Source organism: Pistacia vera, unplaced genomic scaffold (assembly GCF_008641045.1).
Source record: "Pistacia vera cultivar Batoury unplaced genomic scaffold, PisVer_v2 Contig313, whole genome shotgun sequence".
In the NCBI taxonomy this organism is placed as follows: Eukaryota; Viridiplantae; Streptophyta; class Magnoliopsida; order Sapindales; family Anacardiaceae; genus Pistacia; species Pistacia vera.
The window spans coordinates 535408-556799 of NW_022196128.1; the positions used below are offsets into that span (position 1 = coordinate 535408).

General features: G+C 33.4%; 3 protein-coding genes across 3 annotated transcripts; 1 reads left to right on the top strand and 2 right to left on the bottom strand.

Annotated features, from left to right (window-relative positions):
* On the bottom strand, positions 1-1946 carry LOC116136447 (pentatricopeptide repeat-containing protein At3g04760, chloroplastic). The gene has a single exon (XM_031422152.1). The coding sequence runs from the start codon at positions 1815-1817 to the stop codon at positions 81-83; it is 1737 nt and encodes a 578-aa protein (XP_031278012.1). The 5' UTR covers positions 1818-1946; the 3' UTR covers positions 1-80.
* Positions 1947-2731: 785 nt separating this feature from the next.
* LOC116136446 (protein prenyltransferase alpha subunit repeat-containing protein 1) lies at positions 2732-8262 on the bottom strand. The gene is made up of 10 exons (XM_031422151.1): positions 8086-8262; positions 7185-7508; positions 6628-6738; positions 6201-6291; positions 5794-5862; positions 5573-5650; positions 5008-5097; positions 4419-4469; positions 3591-3827; positions 2732-3512 (listed from the first exon to the last, which is right to left on the bottom strand). The coding sequence occupies exons 1-10, from the start codon at positions 8166-8168 to the stop codon at positions 3378-3380; spliced, it is 1269 nt and encodes a 422-aa protein (XP_031278011.1). The 5' UTR covers positions 8169-8262; the 3' UTR covers positions 2732-3377.
* A 3314-nt stretch (positions 8263-11576) lies between these two features.
* On the top strand, positions 11577-19396 carry LOC116136419 (serine/threonine protein phosphatase 2A regulatory subunit B''beta-like). Its single transcript, XM_031422133.1, has 13 exons — positions 11577-12140; positions 12932-13171; positions 13371-13476; positions 13568-13667; positions 14993-15098; positions 15369-15459; positions 15851-15992; positions 16152-16299; positions 16438-16547; positions 17223-17379; positions 17894-18019; positions 18121-18271; positions 18999-19396. Exons 1-12 carry the CDS (start codon positions 11994-11996, stop codon positions 18259-18261), a joined length of 1614 nt encoding a protein of 537 aa, XP_031277993.1. The 5' UTR covers positions 11577-11993; the 3' UTR covers positions 18262-18271; positions 18999-19396.
* The last annotated feature ends 1996 nt before the right edge of the window (positions 19397-21392 follow it).

The window sequence follows — 21392 nt, forward strand, 5'->3', positions numbered from 1 at the left end:
CAGAGTAATTCTATATCCAAAACAGTATATTCCAAAGATATGTGAATATAGATCAACAGAAGCTAGTTCTTGGAATCCAATTAAGTGATTTCATTGTACACATCAAGTAAAGGAAAGGTTTTGTTCAAACGTTTGAAAGAATCTTCAGAAACAGCATGCATAGTAAAAAGGGAGTTGGCCAACTCCATAGCTTCAGCTCGCCATCCAGCAAAACCAATCCCTTGTATTAACAATACATAAGTGGTTTCATTCGGCTTGCATCCCTTCGCAACCATTGCTGCTAATACTTCAATGGCATCATCGATTCTGCGAGCTTTGCAAAATCCAAGAATGACGATATTATAAGTAATAACCGTTGGCTGGAACCTAGTGCTTTCCATGTCCACCAACAACCCGACAGCTTCATATACCAATCCTTCTCTGCACAAACATGATATAAGTGAATTGTAAGTAATCTCATCAGGTTCAGTCCCTTTGCTTAGCATCTCTGATATCATTCCTAACGCCCTAATCTTATGCCCAGAACTCCACAATGAACATAACATTGTGTTGTAAGAACTCACATTGGGAGGACAACCCACTTCACTCAACTTGTCAAAGATTTCCAAAGCCTGATGAACATTGCCATGTTTACAGAGAGTGGCCAAAATTGTGTTATAGTTCACTATATCTGGCAAGCAACCATCAGAAATCATATAATTCAAGTATTCAATAGCCAGATCCAATCTCCCCTCTTTGCAGTATGCAGCAATTATTGGATCATAACTATAAGCATCCGGAGTTAATCCCTTTTCCTTAACAACCTTTAGTACATTCACCGCCTCCTCGATTTTGCCATCACGACAGAGTAAACTAATCAAAATGCTATATGTAACAACATTAGGCTCGCAACCAGTGGAAATCATTTCACTCATTAGCTTCTCTCCTACATCCCATTTCCCATCATTCAAAAGTGCGCGTAACAATAGATTGTATGATATAACATGTGGCTGACAACCTCTAGATTTTAAGCTCCTAATAAACTCATAAGCTTGATCTACCATGCCTTTCTTGCACATTCCCCTAATAATTGCATTATAAGTAAATATATCTGGCTTCAGCCCTCTTGATAGCATCTCATCCAAAAGCTCCGTAGCTTTATCATTCTCACCTTTAAGCATGACGGCTTGTATCAATATTGTGTAGGTAACCACAGTTGGCTTGCAATTATCTCTCAGTAATTGATTAAAAACCTTGAAAGCGGACTCAACCTTTCCTCTACTACAAAGACTCCCAATCATTATATTAGAAGTGACAACATCAGGTGAAAGACCTCTACATCTCAACCTATCAAGCACTTTATTAGCAAATTCAATCTGATTAGCCTTACAAAAACCACTAATCAAAGCATTATATGCAAACACATCAGGTTCACCATATTTTTCCAAAATTTCCATCACCCTAACAGCCTTTTCATTCTTTTTTGACTGAAACAACCCTTTAATGAGCTTTGTACAAATAATAACATCAGGTTTACAACCTTTAATAACCATACACTCAAGAAAGTAGAGTGACTCATCATATTTTCCCTTCTTCAAGGACCTCTTAAGAAGTTTCATGAACTGGGTCTCTTTCACATCAAAAGACAACAAATGGGTTGGTCTTGTTTCAGCAGAAACCCTGACCCTTTGTGGGTTTCTAAAGTTGGGACTTTTTTCATTATGATTAGGGTTTACGCAACTCACTAAAGTACCTTGGTGTGAATGTGAAGCGGCTTTCAGTTGTAGGGTGGTAAAGAGGAGGTTGTGAGGAACAAGTTCAGCTGAAAATAGTGACATTTTGAAAGAGTTTTGGGCATTTAATTTTCATGGAAGAGTGAGAAAAAGTACCTGAGAATTTGCATGGAGAAAATAAGAACCAGAACTCAAAGAAAATTTGGCGGTTGAAGTTGAAGTGAAGTGTATTTTTGAGTTGTTCATAGAATCCACTTTGGATTTTGAGACATGCCTCAAGGATTAGGAACCACACAAGATATATGGATAACGGGTCGGGTCAGAATGTTCTGTTATCCGGGTAAATTATATTTGGGTTTTGTAATTTTGTTAGTCAATATCTTATTTTTATATAATTAGTGAATTTCACTTCATTTTAATTAAATGGGATTTTTATATTTTAGATTAAAATTCAATTATTTTGTAGTCTGCTAATTTCATTCATTTAGAGTTTGTGAATTGGCTTTACTACTAGTAAATAAAGGTAATCATTGGAAGCTAATCTAATAGTTAATTTTAAATTACCTTTAAGTAATTTGACGGTTCGTTTAGGACTCTTGAATGTATTACTCAAAAAGTTTTGAATTCGAATCTTCACGACTACTAATAAGTGATAACCACTGGAGGCTTACCAAATCGTTAATTTCAAAATCTTAGAGAACGAGTTCAGACCGGCACAAGTTAGCTCAAACACTTTTAGATACCCAAAAAAAAAAAAAAAAAAAAAAAATTGAGTTGGCTTTTGACTAAAATGAGTGTGACAACAATCTAAGCTCCAAGAACTTCAGTTTGAGTCCGTTGGATTCGGTAGAGTTTTGTCTCAGCGGGTTCAGTTTCCAGGTGGAATTACCACAATTTCAAATTTTAACTTCTCTTCATAAGTATGAAAAGAACTGAATCAGAGAACACTTGAAAGGAACACATTGAAGACCTCATGGGGAGAACAAAATATTTCATAAGAGTAAACGACTTTTTCCCACCCAATGGTTTGCCTTAACTGACACTTTTTCACCTAAAAAGTTTCAAAATACCATTTTCTTAACCCAACGTTTATATTTGGTTTATATACAAAATACAATTCACTTTCTCAACTGGTATTCAACGAGTTACCAAGAACCAAGATATAAGGGTTTTTGTATAGTGAATGTCATGGATCGAATGATGATAAGCGATTGAATATTTGCCACCAGAATCAGCTAAAAATCAACTAAGAACAGAAAACTCTAATTTTGCAATAGCCAATAATCGGTAAGAAATCAGATACCCAAGTAAGAGGGGTTTTGTAGAGAAGAGACCGTATGTTCAAATGGTGGTGATGGAAAAAAATTTTACCATCGGAATCAGTTTTGAGTAGTAACAGAATATTAACTTTGAGTGTGAAAGTGATATTTTGAAACTTTTTTAATGGAAAAGTGTTATTAAGGCAAACCTTGGGTGGGAAAAAGTCGTTTACTTTATTTCATAACTAGCAGATGATCCACAGTGTACACCATATTCAACCGGGAAGCTCATCCATGTAAGCAAACAATATGTTACAAATAAGTTACAACAAATGAAAATATAAAAACAATCTCTCCATAGAGGGAAAACAAAAAAAGGACTGCTATATTTATGAATTGCTAAGGTCTAGTTCTCTCGCTCACAATGGTTGTCCACCAAATAATCCCACAGGGAAGACCGTTCTGGGCAAGCCTTGCTCAGCAGTCTTGTCAGGTCTGCTAGCTTATCTTGAAGATCAATCCCCCGAGACTTGGGGATTTGCTGATGCACATAGAACTAATGATTAAGCATCTGACCGGTGACCTCTTCAAACAATACTAAAAGGAGATTTTGTATTACCTTGGTTAACCACAACATGTAGGTAGCAGAATGTATTGCTTGTGCTTGGAAATCCTCGAAGTCATCATCAGGAACAGTAGAACAGGAGTCTAAGAGACAAAGCTCATGGTCCAAAAAGCTATCAATGTCATTATCTACACTGGATTTTGGTTCAGACTGGCATGAGATGCCAAGGAGATTGGCTGTAATATGTCTTATCCAATACAAGCAGAGGAAACGGCGATGAAGCCACAGAGCCTGTGAAAGACAAATACTTCAAATGAAGAGTTTATACATCAAGAGGAGTGGTGAAATACAAGTCTACAATTAAGATCTATAACACTGAAACTGTCTTCTACCCAGAAACAAGTTGCATTTGATTCAATAAGAAATGAAACCATGTAAATCCAGTGCCTCAATATTTAACACATTACTGTTTAGAAGAGGTTAATACTAATATAGTTCTAAAATTTGCATAAATCTTTTTAACCGCTTATATCATGCAAGGCTGTTTTTAAAGTCAATTATTCCTAAGACCACAGCATGTAGGAAACTTAACAATGACAATATAGTAAACCCTTTTTTTTTTTCAACCACACGTTCACAACATATCACTGTTATAAAGCCACAATTTGGATGACTATAGTGGTAGAAGCTGGAGGTCGTATTCTCATTTTGAGTACCTATACCATAAACAAAAAATATGATGAGAGCTTATGGCATTTCAAATCTTCACAATATGAAATCTAGAAGTCGATTATGAAGTCTCTGGTTGTCAAAACCAGTGATCCTGTCTCCTCTTTCTGAAAAGGGTAAAAGGAAAATAGAAGGAAGCAAAGCGTGTCACACCTCTCTCCCAACATAGCGCTTTATCAAAGCTTCATTCCAATCAAGCTCTTCCTGTCAGAGCAACAGTATCAAGGGGTTAAACAAACTAAAGTTTTAGCATAGAGTATAAGCAGGGAGCAACACAAGTTTTAACCAAAAACCAGTTAAGAATCAACTGTTAAATATTTTTTTCCTTTGGGTGCACTAGGACTTCCGCAAGGTGAATTTGTTTAATAAATCATTGGATTCAGCAAAAAAAATTGAACTGGCAGGCTCATTTTCTGTTCAAGGAATGTAAAGAGAAATACTAGGATACACACAAGTGTTGCAATTGCATATTTTCATTACTGCCTGCACTCTGCAGTTACTAAATTATGATCCTAACCTCAGAAGCTGTTAACAAAAACGAAATGTTTCCTTAAATCAAAAGAGATTACTCAATATAGGGATAGTGTTGTTCATGAAAAGGAGTCTTTATTTAAAAAGGTATCAACTTTCAACAACAAAAATGTGCCCACACAAAACAGATGCACATACAGAGCACACTAGATTGTAAGATAATTAAAATTGATAAAAATTGCTATTGAACATAAATCCTGAGTTATTATACCTTCCAGACTCGATAAGTTTTGACATTGTAACCAGAAGAATCATTTTCTTGAGAGTGGCAGACACCCTCTAAGTTCATAAGCATTAACCTCTGCAAATCAATGAAAATTTGGATTGTAAGAGACATGAAGAATTTTATCATATTATTCATGCCCTAGCTTATGCTTCAATTTATGGGGACACGTTCTAAGTCATTCATATCTTAAATTTAAGCAAGTTCATCTTCTTTGTTAAAAACTTATGTCCTGATCTGACTTTCATCCTCCTTAATGAACATGAGCAAAAGCCATAACAATTTATATTCCTCCCACATGAAAATTCTATATGAAGAATATCATAGAACACAATAATTTGGTATGCACCCAAGGGCATCCACTTAGGATCTAGATATTGTCAAGAGGAAAAATAAATTTAAAACCAATAGCGCAGCAACTAAAAGTTCATAGTAAATGTTATAGTAATGTTATTCTCATTGGTCTTTAACTGGGTAACCAACAAACTGTTTCCTCTTTGGGCATGGAACTCACATTTTAACATCAGATCATATGTGTAAGACAAGAACTCACTCTGCGATAATGAAAGCAAGAATTATCAGCAACATGCAACCCAGCCCAATTTCTGGATTTCTTCAATTCATGTAGCACCTGAAAGCACAAGAAATTTTAGAAAATAATAGGAAATAAAAAAGATTTACTAATTATAAGAGAAGTAACCTTTTGAGAATATAAAAGCTAACAAACAAGTATCTATTATATGACTTCGCAATAAAACAACCTCAGACTTTTACCTGTTCTCTTGTCATGTAGGAAACCAACCAACAACGATGATTCCAAGCACGATAGTTCATTTTTGAACTCTACAAAAATTTTTAAAAAAAATTCAGAATTAGATTAAGGACGCCTTTTCCCCCATTCTCCCTCATCATCTTAATCATCTTACAACACTGAATACTTCAACAACAAGGTATGACATATGTCATTACTTTAGTTACCAATATATGTGGGCAGCTGCAAATAGCCAAAGATTACCTCTATTTGATATGGCTCATTACTTAGAGACAAACGAATCAAGGCAACTGCTAACTCTTGATATTAAAATTAAAATGCAACATATGCAATAATAGAACTCTCCAATTTGAAAAGTTAATAAACCTTCATAATATAATAGTATTCAGTTCCTGGACTGAATTTAAACCTCTGCAATTTTTTCCACTAGCTCAGATTCTCTCTCAATTATCTCTTGCAGAGTTGAGCATCTTCCAGAAATCATATTGATTACCCACCGCCTGAAAATAATTGATATATGAGTTAGCATGGCTGTTACACTTAAATTTATTATGAAATAAAAAAGTTAATTTAAAAAAAAGAAAAAAAAATCACATATTCAGACTTATAAATTAGGTGGACAGCTATTAAAAAAGTCAAAAGGAAAGAGAGGAAGCAGAGGAGGGGGGCAACAGACAATTTAGAACAAGCAAGATGCACTGTGTATTTCTCATCAAGTCTTGATGCTATTCTTTTTGTCACAGAGGTAGTCTCAAGAACACAAACCTGATACTTATGCCAAATACTTTGCTTACAGAAAAATGAAATAAAATTAATAGATATATAAGTGATATAACCTGTGGCTCCAAGCCTGTTCACTTTTGGGTGAGTATGATAGAACAAGAGCTGACAAACGAAGTTCATCCATAAATATTGGCAGGAGCTGCTTCTTTGATGCAATTAACTTCCTGTATGACACAAAAATACAACTTGGCTTCATATTCAAAACAAGCAAAAACTTATACTAAAATTTATTGATCATGCCATAAGTCAATCTCTGTCCTCCTTACTCAAACAGCTCTTGAATCTTCATTTACACTGATTATATAAGGTCCAAATGCTTGAATAGTCATTAAGCCAAATGAATGTTGGAGACAAAAAGGATTTGATATAATGAAGTTGAGAAATACCGAAAACTACTATATTAATTTAATGGTGAACCTAATTGCAATTAAATAATAGAATAGCTCCATTTGGGCAGGAAAGAAGGGATTAATTGTGAGAATGGGGCGCTGCTTTACTAGCATTGGACAAGCGATGAAAGTATCACATGGAGTGCCTACCTCTTAAGTGAAGAAAAAAGAAAAACTGTAGAAAATGTAAAGGAAAGAGCAAATACATCAAAGGGAAGAACCTGGAATTCCAAGCAGTGCCAAAATCACAGCTAAGCAACAAAAGAGCCCTGCCATGAATCAAAACTTCACTTGCAAGAGTCTCATCGTTGGACGTCTTATGTTGTCTATGTGCAGCCATGAATGCATTTTTAGCTGCCTTGTACAATGAAATAACAATTTGCGTAGAAATGCCCAACTTATGATCTCTATTCCAGAAATTAGTAATTCCATTCTCTAAAGCATCTTGTGATTGGAGAACTCCACCTTCAGATGAGCTGAGGGAACCACCCACCTCTTCTTTCAATGCGACAAACTGCGATGGATGAATGAACCCTACTTCGTCACTGAGTTCATACACGGCCAACAAAATTGAAACTTTTGAGAAATTTTCAAAAGACGATCTAGATAAACATTGAGAATCTACAATATTATCTTCTAACAACATAAGAGGAAACATATCAAGAAGATGACAGAATACAATTGTAGCGCATAGCATACATGACATGTATAGCTTACTTCCTTGGTCAAATTGTTATTGCAGAACACAATAAAAAATTAACAGCACTAAATTAAGAAATTTTAAAAATTTAGGGAAATAGCATATTCATCTAACAAAGTCCCAAAATAAATTTATAATTAAAAATAAATAAATAAATAAAACAATATTATAAAAACTAAAACCATTAACACTTCAATACTAATTAAAACACATGGAAATGAACCGAGGCGAAACAAGTCGAATATTGAGCTAAATTTTTAAAATTATAATCGAGTACAGTCTGTAATTTACATGGAATTGTATAATCTAAATCTCTATCCCTACGAATGCAAGTTACGATAAAACAAGATATATTCTTTCAATGTCGAGATTCTGAAATTAGCTAATTCAGCAATGCCTAGATAAGGGTTCGTGTTACTTACATAAGCGGATCGGATTCCAAAATATGCTCAAATTGTTTCAGAAGATCCGAAGCAAAAGCTTCGGAATTTGATTTCTCGCTCATCTTTCGTCGTAGGCCTTGCTTGGCAGCACAGAAACGTATAGGAAAATCAACTTCACCGGAGGGCAGAGTGAAAGCCACAGCTTTTTTCAGTTATTTTCTGCTGAAAATTCTCTTTACAGCTTTCGATTTAAGAAAATTTCAGTTAACATGCAGTGTTTTGAAAATTCCTAAAAGCACGCCACCGTTAGGCTTGCCGAGTAACTGGAATAAGGGCAACCAAGTAAATTTGTTTGATTTAGTAAAATAAAAATTATTTATCTAATAAAATACTACCTACACTCATTTTCTAATTTCAAATATTTAATTACTTTTTTTTTAAATTTTATTTTACTTTGGTGGTCAATTCCTTTTGTTACTGATTTTTTAGGTCACTTTTTAGACATATTGTAATATATATGTATATATATAAATAACAACTTTACTTTGAAATGAAACAAAAAGAAAAAGGGGCAAAATGGGAATACGAAAAGTCTTTGACTTTACCAAGTTTATATTCACTAGATTTATTTTCTTTTAATTAATTTGCTTAACATTTGAAAAGCTCTAAAAATTTTTTTGTTTTCTTATTATTTTAGAAGAAATCGTTTAAAAGTCTCTACAATTTTAGAAGAATTATTTAAAACATCTCAAATTTTTAGCATAAATTTATTATTATTAATAAGAATATAATCCCCTGGGGTTGCATAACAATAATTTTTGTGATGTTATCATAAAAGCATTTCGGTGTATTTTGGCAAAATAACCAATTATTGCTGTAAATTCCGTGGATAGCTTAGAAAATTAGGACGAATTGGGGATATGTGGCTAGATATACGGTTTCAGATTCGATTCTCATCTAAACATCCACAATTTAATTGGAAGGTCGTACGATGTGTGACTAATCTCTTCCAAAGATTAGTTGAATACACGTAAGCTAGTTCAAACATCTTGGTTATAAAAAGAAATGTTTTATAAATGGAATTTAAGTTTTCCTTAACTTTAATACAATTATTGATTATGTTTTTATTTTATGTATAAATTAGGATATAATATTTTAATATGATGTAATTATTAATAATATTATATTTGGTCATTTTACTTTTGAATATTAGATAAAAATTTTTAAATGGTCAAATATAAATTACAATAAAAAACATTTTTTTTATATATGTTTGTTTGGAAATCGAGTCCCCACAAAGATTATTTCCCTATTTGCATTCCTCGTTGGGTCCCTAATTGTGCATTTGGATATCAAAATAGGGATAAGATAAGGATGGGGATGGCAATCCTTATTATAAATCCTATGGGTCCCTTTTTTTTTTTTTTTTTTTTTTGATAGATTTTGAGAATAATATTTGGTAGTTGAATAAGGGAGTATTACGAGGTAAAATTTAAAAATTTACCAAAAAACTTGCTAGGTTTGCTAATTTAACTAAACATTCATATAATAAAAATTTTGTAAAATGTAAAAACACTCCCACCCACCCACCCACAGTGCCAGATTCTGGCCACCACCGTCGGAATCTAGCCGAAAAATGGCATTACGTGCAAACCAATTGGATCTGGTGGGTAGGGCATCGATATGGCCTTTTCCGGCCAAATCCACCATGGATCTGTCGGAAAGGCCAAATCTACGGCCAGATCAGGCCGTCAGCAAATGGCCAAGATATGGTCAATGACGGCCATTTGCTGACGGCCAGATCTGACATTTTTCAGCCAGATCGTGAATTACTGGCCAGTTCTGTCGTTTGTAGGCCGTTATGACAGATTTCGGCTACCACCGACGGTGGTTTTCGGAATCTGGCAAGTATGGATGAATGGGGTGTTTTTGTTAATTTTAAACTTTTTTTAGGAGGTATTTTGAAATTAATAACTTAATAGGTCTAAAAAATTAAAAAATATACTAATATTTCTCAAATAACAAAACAAACAATATCAAGGATAATATATTTCTCATATATTCTCATCCTTGATGTGAAGCCATAATAGGAGTTAAATTGATAAATTTGCTTCATCCTATTTATTTTAAAAGCTTAAAAATCTATAAGCTAGATTATCATTTGTTTAGATAAATAAGTTAGATTATGATTTATTGTTAATGATTAGGTTTATTATGCAAATATTTGCAAATATCTGTAGTTATCGCGAAGATTGAAGATAAAACGTCATTACATCAATTTTATCTTATTGATCCTCATAAATTACAATAAGGGGAAAACCTTTTTATGCACTTTTTTTTTTTTTTTTTTAAATAATGGGCAATATTACAAGTAACAGTTTTTTTTTTTTTTTTTTTATCATCATTCGGACTAGCTTGCATGCACCTTAATTAAGTCTTCAGGGCCCAAAATTGTCTATCATCAGATAAGAGTCTCAATGGTCACTCTTATTAGTACTTAGAAATACTCGAACGTAATAGCTCATAAAATCTATTTTTTTTTCTTTTATCATTAGGTCATCTAACGATGATTCAAGTTTTTCCTTATACTAGTGAAAAAATTATTTCCCTCTTGTAATTTAGAAACAAAATTGATGAAAATTACGAGTGAGGAAATTTTTTCCTTTTACTCCCTTCCGCAAGATACAAGAGGATATAAGGGTACTATTGTCATTAAGGGAAGTTGCATGGTTAATATGGAAGACATTTTAAAATTGGTTTATTTCATTTAACACTCCCTAAATGTAGTTATATTCATATTTTCACATCGAACAATATCCACAACCCATCTTGTTTTTAAGGGAGAATAAGTTCCCTTTTTAAGTTTAGCAAAACAATAATGATAGATGTACAAATAAATCTTATAAAGATTTATATAAAAACTGATTTCATCATATTCATTCTTCTATTCATTTTCAGTCACATCAATTTATATAAAAATATTTGTAAGATTTGTTTATATGTCTAATATTACTCGATCTAGTTATTGATGTTTATATTGACATATTTCCACCATAAATCATGCAACGGAGATTCGGTGTTGAATCTTTCTATGTGTTGACGGAAATCTACTGTAACTGATATTAATACATATAGCTAAATCATTTTAACAATAATTTTGTTAGTGTTTTTTAATTAATATTTAATATAAATTTTTTTTTTTTTATCTTTTGGGTACTTATGTTTATTTTGAAATTGTGTAAATTTTATTTTTTGGCATGGTTCTAAAAAAGTTGACTACAAGTAAATATCCCAATGAAAAATCATTAGATTTTTCAATACTTTTCAAATACATAATAGGATTCTGTTTGACATTGACAAAATACGAAGGGACGTATCTTAAAGTTTCTCTTAATTAGTGTACCTACGACACGCTTTTATCACGTGATCAAAGGCCGAAAAATTTTCAAGCGCATGGACACGTGTCTTGCATCTTTGTTCAACCATTTCAGATGCAATTTTATTTCATTTTTACAAAATACAAAAAAAATTAAAAAATAAAAATCTCTCCAACTATTCAACTAAATCTCTTACTAAATTTTCTCACTTAAATCACTCTATTGAATCGCACATCGATCTTGCTTTAATTTTCCCACACTTTCCCTCATTTTCTTTCTCTCCAATTACCTCACATCATCTCCACCACTTTCTACGGAGATAACGAGCCTCTGGATTTGTCAAAGATCTAGGGTTTCATTCACTCCAAAGACCACATTTTCATTAAAATATCATTATTTTGATAATTAATTTTCGGTAATTATAAATTTTTTCGCAATCGATTCGTTGACATTGAGAAAGTAGATTTTCGAGCTTCGATTTGCAACATCTAGGGTTTTATCTTATGTTTTGTTTTCTAACGACTCAAACGAAGTAATATATATGCGTATCGATTTGGTTTATTAAAGAGTATGGAAAGTGTTGTCGGAGATATGACGTGTTTGGATGCGGAGTTATTGCAATTACCGGAGATGTCTCCGTTGGCACTCAAATCGAATCCGGAGTTTGCACAGAAGCTCTTCGAGCAATGGCTTTCGCTTCCTGAAGCTAATAAATTGGTATTCTAAATCTCACTGTTCTACATAAGTAGATGTAATTGGTGTATATGTTTGATTTGTGTTGTTAATTAAAAAATTATGGATATATTGAGGATTTATGATTAGTTGCTGAGTTTTTGTGTTTGCTTGGTTTTTGATTTAAGGAGTTTTAGGTGCATTTCGATACACTGAATCTCATTTGTTGATGAATTGATTGAGACGGTTAATACTTGTTGGCTTCCTATTTCACGTAGTGAGATTTGGTGGACGAAGGGTTTGGGTGGAGTGATTGTAGTAAAATAACAAAATTTTAGTCGAGGATGGACTTTCAACTAACGAGATTTTTCACCAACAATATGGCTTGTAGCTCAAAAATAATGTAGTATGTATAATTGTAATGGTGGTTGAACAAATTTTAGACAATGTAAATGACATGAAAAAATTTATTGAGGTAAGATTTAGTTACCTGGAAGTAGTTTTCAGCCTGAAATTTATTGAAGGTGGTGTTCTTACTCACTTAAATATTGACTGTCAATTTTAGCCAGCTTGCCGAGTTTAATTACATACCATAGGAAGTTTAGCCATCTTGCCGAGTTTAGTTACTTACCATAGGAAGTTTAGCCAGCTTGCCGAGTTTGGTTACTTACCCTTAAAGGTTTTTTAGCTTTACTAACAGAACTTTATTTATGAAATGCACTTTTTTTCTGCTTCTTTTATTTTATATTTGAATTTGCATCTCCGTTTCTTATTCTTTTTCTTCAACTCATGTGTCTGTCATATCTTTGGTTAATTGTTGTCCTTTTTTTGGCTAGGTTACATCATTGCTTAATGATGCAAAGGCAGGACCCTTGAATGTCACTGGGAACTCATCTAGCCCACATGCTTCCTCAACCAATCCGTTACCCTCTTTATTTCCTGCTGGCAGTGCACCTCCACTTTCACCGAGAAGCACATCTGGTTCCCCTCGTGTGATGAAACAGAGGGCTGGCCCTTCAAATTTGGGTTCTCCATTGAAAGTAGTTAGTGAGCCAGTCAGAGAGTTGATACCCCAGGTTGGCAAAACACTGTTTCTTTTCCAATTTGGGTGCTTTATTCAAGAAAATAAGTGGAAAAAGAATTGAAAAATAAGATTTGGTGTCATTTTTATACTTTTTGTCTTAAATGTGATCTTTTTTTGTGCTTGGTTTGCTAAAATTGTATATAGAGGGTAAAGTAAAATAGTTTCTAATATGGATATTTGAAATCTTGCAGTTTTACTTTCAGAATGGCCGCCCTCCTCCAAGTGAACTAAAAGAACAATGTTTGTTTCGGATTAATCAGTTTTTCTATGGCCACTCGGATGGTCTGCTTGTACAAGGTGCAATATGCGTAAACATCACAATACACGCTCTTTCCATTGCTGGCCTTCTAATTTTTCCTGTTTTTTATTTATTTATTTTTATTGTCAGAATTCAAATTAATTACTAAGGAAATCTGCAAGCTACCATCCTTCTTCTCCACGGCTCTTTTCAAAAAGATAGATGTTGATAACACTGGTCATATCACAAGGTATGCCAACTATTTTTTAATTTTTATGCTTTGCAGTAACTTTCTGATTATTTAGCTTGATCTTGCTAATACTGCAAGGCCTTTTGTGTTTAAATAAGCCATACTTACATTATTTTGCTTTGAACAATTAAGATCTAAAGTATTTCACTATGTTATTTGAAGGGTTTAGGTGCAGTTTTTAATTGCAATCTCTCTTCTCTCTCCTTTGGTCCTATACTCCCCCTTCCCCTGTGTTGTTTTTGTTTCCACTACCATTCATGCTTCTAGACTACTTGAATAAATATTAGAAAACTTTTGTGAAGTTCTGAATCTGATTACAAGTTGGGAATCAAGTGGTAGAAATTTGAAGAATTAAACTTGGAGGAGATTCTGTCATATTAGTCTAAACTATTTTACATGTAACTTATTGGAGAAACAAAAGTTATTAATCTTCATTTTAAATTTATCTTACAAAATCATTAATCTACAATTGGTACTTAAACAAGAAAGTTATTTTGATCAAATCCGTAAGTTATATGTGATTCTTGGAACACTCTTGCGGTTCTCTTCATATTTTGCGCTATATAGAATGGGCCATTCTTACATACAATACAATGGTGGTAAAGTTAAAACCATTGGATGAAAATGAACAGTTTCTTTTCCTTATTTAATAGGTCAAATGTAACCGGTATCTATGCCATTTGGTATCATGGGATCTTCCCAAAAGTAATAGGTTGTCTCTTTCATCAGCTCCTTTAAGTAAAACTTTTAATGGTTGACAGACTTTTATTGGCAAATATCTAAGTGGTTAACTGTTTTTGATGGATACAAACACCATAAATTTGTGAGCACTTACTAAAACTAATTGGATCAGAGCTCAGGAATTTTTTTAAGATCTGAGTTATTGTTTTTTGTTAAAAGTGAGGACATGTTTGGTTTAGATACCAATACAATTATTTGTTTTTGCGTACAATGAGAACAAGAAACTTTCAGAGAACATATTTGGTTGGCATAAAATCAGAAATGAAAAAAATAGTCATTTTCTCTGTTTTCTGTAGTTTCGAACTTAGGAAATAGATTTTGAATATTAAATCAAACTTGCGAAAAAATATTAAAAATATTAAGATACAACTTTGACTTTTAAATTGTAACTTATTTTTTCAAAATCATTTTAGAATCACAAAGCAATTGGGCACTGAGACTTTTAGCTTCATTTCTATCTACTTTCTTCATTTAATCTTGTTGGGGTGCTAGTTGTTTTAAAGGAGTTTGCTATTTATGGAAAGCTATAAGCAGCATTAGAGAAAAATAAAGTTGTCTTATGTTTTCTTCTAACATGTTTGCAGGAATGCATTTGTTGATTATTGGATCAATGGTAACATGTTGACAATGGATATAGCAACCCAGATATTTTCAATTTTAAAGCAGCCAGATCTCAATTACCTCACTAAGGTGCAATTTTCTTTATCATTATTTTTTTTTTCCTATTAATGTTTTTCATGTTCTTTCTATTCAAAGTCTACCTTCAGTCAATGCCTAGTATTTTATTTATTTTTTTATGGCATAAAAATATGGAAATTATTGTTGGTAATCTGTCAATATAGTTTCTAGAATTTAATTTTGTTATTATTGATATTGATATTAACATCTGTCAAGGATCTTGATAAATCATTTAAATTTATACTCATTTATGCCTTAAAATGTTTGCTAACTTGATAACAGGAGGATTTTAAACCTTTACTCCGAGAATTGTTGGCAACTCATCCGGGATTGGAATTCTTACAGAGTACACCTGAGTTTCAGGACAGATATGGTTTGTTCTCTATCTAGTAGTAAGGTGTAGATCGCTTTCTCAATTTGGATTTGTTTGTTGACAAATTTGATCTTTGGTACTTTGCTAGAAGGTTCACCTCCCCCCTCTTTCAAATGTGTTGATCATTGAGTGATTATGAATGTTAAAATCTCTACCGAAACTGCTTTGTATTTTGCATATATAGTTCAATTTGCTTTAGATTTTTACAACTTGTCATCTTAGATATATTTATGTCAGAACAAAAAATTCTATACTAATATGTGGCATGGATAAATCTGTGTGGGCCTTTAACGTCTCCTAATCTGGAGCTTCGACTTTCACTCGTATAACTTTGTAACCATTATATTATATGCATTATTTTCTAACTTTCAATTTTATTGCAATGGACCAGCTGATACTGTAATATACAGAATATTCTACTATATAAATAGATCTGGGAATGGTCATCTTTCCCTGAGAGAGCTAAAGCGTGGAAACTTAATAGATGCAATGCAACATGCTGATGAAGAAGAAGACATCAACAAAGTTTTAAGGTAGTTCTACCAATACTTGACCTAGATATATCTTTTAATATAGATCATTTTCAGTCAACAAAGCATATTATAAATAAAAACATGCTTAGTATGCTTAGGACATGCCATCTAGGATCGTGTTCTTATTTATTTAATTTAATAATATTTTTCTATTTACAGATACTTCTCGTATGAACACTTTTATGTTATATACTGTAAGTTTTGGGAGTTGGATACAGATCATGATTTCTTGATCGACAAAGAGAACCTCATCAGATATGGTAACCATGCACTTACCTACAGGATTGTTGATAGAGTATTTTCTCAGGTTTGTCAGGCTGATGGTTTCTTTGTTTATCAAACCAAGATGGCTGTTATTTATATAGCAAAATATTTTTGCTTAATGGATTGCTCCTCTTCTTTAAAGATAAAAGCATTCACTGATGTTTGCTGCCTTTTGTCTCAGGTTGCGAGAAAGTTTACTAGTAAGGTTGAAGGAAAGATGGGTTACGAAGATTTTGTCTACTTCATACTGGCAGAGGAGGATAAGTCATCTGAGCCTAGTCTTGAATACTGGTATATATCTCTCTCTCTTTGTGGGCTTAAGAACATGATTTTGAATTTCCAGCTATAGGATATCTTAGGAATTTTCTTACATGATAACACTGGTAATTAATGGATTTCACGTACATATCTGGAGTATAGGTATTTTTCCATCTTATTTGTTTCACTCATTAGGCTGTGTATTTTGCATAATCTTATTAATATTTTAGCTGTATTTTGTACAGATTTAATCACACATAAAAAAGTGTTATAACATTGGCAAAAAGCATAAATCTAGTGATTTTCTAGTTTTAGGACTGGGTATATGTTCTGATTTCCTTTCAGGAGGAGTGGGGGAGGAAAAGAAAGAAGTCTAAGAGATGGATGTTTATCCTACTGTTTTCAAATGAATTCTAGTACACTGAAACATGAGCCTGGATGATATGGCCATAATAGTTTTTGAGAAATGGAATATGACAAATTTAGTGTAAGGAAAATAAACTTATATCACTTGTAGTCACATGATTATTCAATGTACATTGAACTTGCTTGAACCACTTGTACATTAATAATTTCTTATTATTTTCTTTTCCGCATAAATATCATACATACAAACATAGATATATATCCAATTGCTAAATCTTTCTTTATATAGTGAGGTTACTCTGTCTTTGGTGCACAAATCATGACATTAAATGTGTTTTTTAGGTTCAAGTGTATAGATTTGGATGGAAATGGAGTTCTCACGCGGAATGAAATGCAATTCTTTTATGAAGAGCAGTTGCATCGAATGGAATGCATGGCCCAAGAGCCTGTGCTTTTTGAGGATATATTGTGTCAGATAATTGACATGATTGGACCAGAGGTTCATCCTTTTCTCTTTTGCAATTTTAATGGTTGTCTTTCTATTCCCTCTTATAATTGACATGATTGGACCAGAGGTTCATCCTTTTCTCTTTTGCAATTTTAATGGTTGTCTTTCTATTCCCTCTTATAATTGACATGATTGGACCAGAGGTTCATCCAGTGTGTGTGTGTGTGTGTTCTTTTGTATATTAAGAAGTGCATGCAAGCATGATCAAGGGAGTTGACCTTTAATGGTCATCAATTTATAAAATGTTACTAGATTCTAATTTGTAGATCCTTACTTATCCTAAGATGTGGTGGAATGTAGCTGGTCAAACATTAATCTTTTTTTGAAGTCTGAAATGGATTCCTTTCGCATTCCACTTGTATAGGAAACATTTTCTTCTATTCAGGAAGATGGAGTATTATAATTTGCCATTAGGAACTAGGTTTCCTTGAATATGCTCTTCATGCATCATCAGTTTAAAGACTTTATTTGTGTTTGACGTTTGTTCTTTATCTTCTGCTTGCAGAATGAGAGCTATATTACCTTACGTGACTTGAAAGGTTGTAAACTATCAGGAAGCGTTTTCAATATTCTTTTTAACTTAAATAAATTTATGGCCTTCGAAACTCGTGATCCATTTCTTATTCGTCAGGTACATGTCCTAACTTTTTTAGTTATGGTACTGATAGAATTGAGGATATTGTTTAGTTCTGTACTTCGTGGTCAGTAATGATGAGGGCCCTGATGTTACAGGAGCGTGAGAATCCTACATTGACGGAATGGGATCGCTTTGCTCATAGAGAATATATTAGGCTTTCAATGGAAGAAGATGTTGAAGATGCCTCCAATGGAAGTGCAGAAGTTTGGGATGAGTCCCTTGAGGCTGCTTTCTGAGTTTAATTAGGTAAGATACAGTTTACATTAAGATGTTCTAGATGGTAATGCAAAACTGATTATTTGGCCCGTGCAATTTTCATCTCTACAATACTGAAAATTATACCAGCTTAATTTTATGATGGCATTTATCTAGAGAGTTAGTAATAGCTTAGAGAGTTCATCAACAATATTGGTTAATGATTGTATTGTCCTTCATGGCGTGATTATCTAGAGTTGGGATTCAGTGGTCACTGTTTTGATAAAACAAATTAATGTGACAAGCATTTGAGATGTCCGGATGATACAAAGAATACCAAAACTATGATTTTACTTGCATGGAACAACTTTGATAATAAGAGAGACCTAACATCATTAAAGTGAGCACCGGAAAGATCTTACATAATCCTGATCCTTTTTTTCCAGTCTATACAATCTCAGAACTAGGTGTCCAGATGCTATTATCTCCAGTAATAGTGCTCAAGAAGACTTTTTTTTTTTTTTTGTGTCCTGAAACGCCTTCGGGGCAAAAATGCTTTTGGCATGTAGACGACATTGCTCACTTTAAATATATGCAAATGACACTAGCAATTATATTAGTGTCAGAATTCCTTTTTTTTCTTTTTTTTTTTTTTAATACCTTTAAGTCAGTCCTTTTTTGGAGAGCTTTTACTTTCTTTACATTCAGCCTGGAAGATTAAATTTGTGTTCACCTGTTCTTTCTCTCTAATTGTCTTCCAATTGTTGTTTTAATCTAGTTTTTCTACAGGTGCTCACCGAAAAGCTTCAGATCTTTTTTATTTTTAAACCGGGCATCATACACAGGAACCTTCAACTCGAAGGAGTCAGTCCTTTGATGGGGCTGCGCTGATACCTCTTACCATCAGAGGGGATTTCGAGCTTAGCTTGGTGCGATCTATCAAACTTTGATGTACGAGTTGGAAGAATTTTGAGGGCATATGTGTGCATAATTTGTTAAAAAATTATTGCAGTGAAGCCACGCCGCCTCGTGATACTGAAATTTTCTGCACACAGAGTGTTTTGCTGAGGGGATGATAATCAAGTTCATGCTAAAAGTAATGTCCAAAACGTGTATTACATTAATTATTTCTTCTTAAGTTTTCAATTTGTAAGGTATTATTTATGTCAATTGATTTGGCTTTTTTTTTTTTTTTTTAATTTTTTTTTATTTTATTTTATGTACTCGCATGTTATGGCTGATCTTTTTAGTGCTAGGTAACATTTGATTTTTTTTTTTTTTAAAAAAAAAATACTGAGCTGTTTTATTCTGGGTCATGCGCTTCGTTTGTGTATTTTAGATTCCAAATTTCCAATTATTGATTTGAACATCCAAGAATTTGAGTTAATTTCTATGTAGCTTGAAGAATTAATTAGATTTTTTTTTTTTTTTTTTTTTTTAAAGTCTTACCAAATTCCGTTGTGTTAGGCTGTTAACATATTATTTCGTTTAGGGTGATAAGTAAGACTAGATAGTAGTTCAAACATATAGCTTTACATTGAATATTTTTAAAATCAAAAGTCAAAACTGAGGAATCAAGTTTAATGAAGTGTTGAAATATTGGAGATAAAATGAGAGATTTCAATGATGTTTGTACTTTGTAATTGTATCACAAAAACCAACAACCTTAAGCCTATCTCTTTATAAATCTTGCCCCGAGAAGTGTTTGCAACTACCATATTTCATTTATGATTCTCCGTCGATGGAAAGAAAAGAAAAGAAAAAAAAAACATTAATCAAATGGCTTTGCTTGAAAACATCTCAAATAAGTTATTCTCCTTCAAATAAACTCATACTTTTGTTTATTTATTTAATTATTTTCAGTTTTTCACTCAGCATATCCACAAAGATAAGAGACTAGAGGTGGAACAAATAGGTCGGGTTAGGCGGGTTAACCCTAACCCGGCCCGCAATAAAGAGGGTTCAATCCGGACCGCCAATATGACGGGCCAGGTTGAACCCAACCCGCCAGCAACCCTCGGATGGGCCGGATTGCTTTTTTTTTTTGCAATAGCCAACCCGTCGGGTTGGCCCAAAANGCAAGTAAGATCAAAGCACCCTGTTGCCTTTGATCCATCAACCTATTTAATAAAGAAAAGAAATAAAATTTTGGATCTTACGTTGTGTATTTAGTAGCATAGACATCTCCACAAGAAGTTAACCTCCATAAAAATTATAATAACTTATTTGTTGACAAGTACTTACGGTCCAATATACATACAATCGAGTCTTCTTATCCCCATACACTCTTGGATTTACCTGAAAAATTATGAACCAAAAAAGAAAAAAGGTATTTGTTTAGCTAGTGTTGTAATGGATGAATGACTGAACTGAAAAAGAATTCTTAGTTATACTAACCGCCCATCCAAATTCAATGCTTTCAAAATTGTAGTAAGGACCACTTTGGAGACTAACTCGGGAAGTACTGTACTCATCGTCAGATTCGACAGAAGGGTCCCAAACCAAACTTTGATGTTTGCTTTAGCTCCAAAGTAAATATAACCTAGTGTAAACAGTATTGCCTTCTGATTTAATTACATAAATTGAACCAAATCAGAAAAAATAGGAAAAAGATAATGATTCAAAGTGAATATGATCAGGTATTAACCATAAAAGTTCAAAAGAGTATGAATCAGAAGATGTTCACTAAATTTATTGTTTGCAACTCAGCTTGAATCAAATTGGATTGTCCAGAGATGCATGCCAATCAGCCTTCATGCGTCGATTTCCGACGAGGGAGGAATGCATCATCGATTTCTGGCAAAGGAGGAATGCGTCATCGCGATTTCAGAGACTGGAGTTGCGATCGATTTCAGCAACGAATGGTTGCGACTTCAGCAAGGAATGGTTGCGATTTCAGCAAGATTCAGTTTTGATTTGTGTGGGATTTCAGATTTTCGCGATTTCATTCAAAAATTTTCAGAGTATTTTGCGCATAGAGGAACTGAGGAAGAAGAAACTGCGTGATGGGGAGAAAGTGAGAAAATTAGGGATTTTTGCCCTTTTCAGTGTTTGGTCGGTTTTGCTTGACGTCCGGTTGGACCGGCGGTCCAGAACTGTTCACACGGTCCATTGACGGGTTAAAACAGGTTATTGCATAATACCGGTTTTTATGTTGACTCGAACCGGACAC

What these genes read in the sequence shown, in the direction of transcription:
- LOC116136447 (XM_031422152.1), bottom strand. Translation starts at nt 1,817, where the DNA reads ATGTCACTATTTTCAGCTGAACTTGTTCCTCACAACCTCCTCTTTACC.
- LOC116136446 (XM_031422151.1), bottom strand. Translation starts at nt 8,168, where the DNA reads ATGAGCGAGAAATCAAATTCCGAAGCTTTTGCTTCGGATCTTCTGAAA. An exon ending in TTGGAATCCGATCCGCTTAT is followed by an intron (nt 7,509 to 8,085) that starts GTAAGTAACACG and finishes GTATGAACTCAG; the next exon opens with TGACGAAGTAGGGTTCATTC. An exon ending in GGCACTGCTTGGAATTCCAG is followed by an intron (nt 6,739 to 7,184) that starts GTTCTTCCCTTT and finishes TGTGTCATACAG; the next exon opens with GAAGTTAATTGCATCAAAGA.
- LOC116136419 (XM_031422133.1), top strand. Translation starts at nt 11,994, where the DNA reads ATGGAAAGTGTTGTCGGAGATATGACGTGTTTGGATGCGGAGTTATTG. An exon ending in GGATGGTCTGCTTGTACAAG is followed by an intron (nt 13,477 to 13,567) that starts GTGCAATATGCG and finishes TTTTATTGTCAG; the next exon opens with AATTCAAATTAATTACTAAG. An exon ending in TTGACATGATTGGACCAGAG is followed by an intron (nt 17,380 to 17,893) that starts GTTCATCCTTTT and finishes TTCTGCTTGCAG; the next exon opens with AATGAGAGCTATATTACCTT.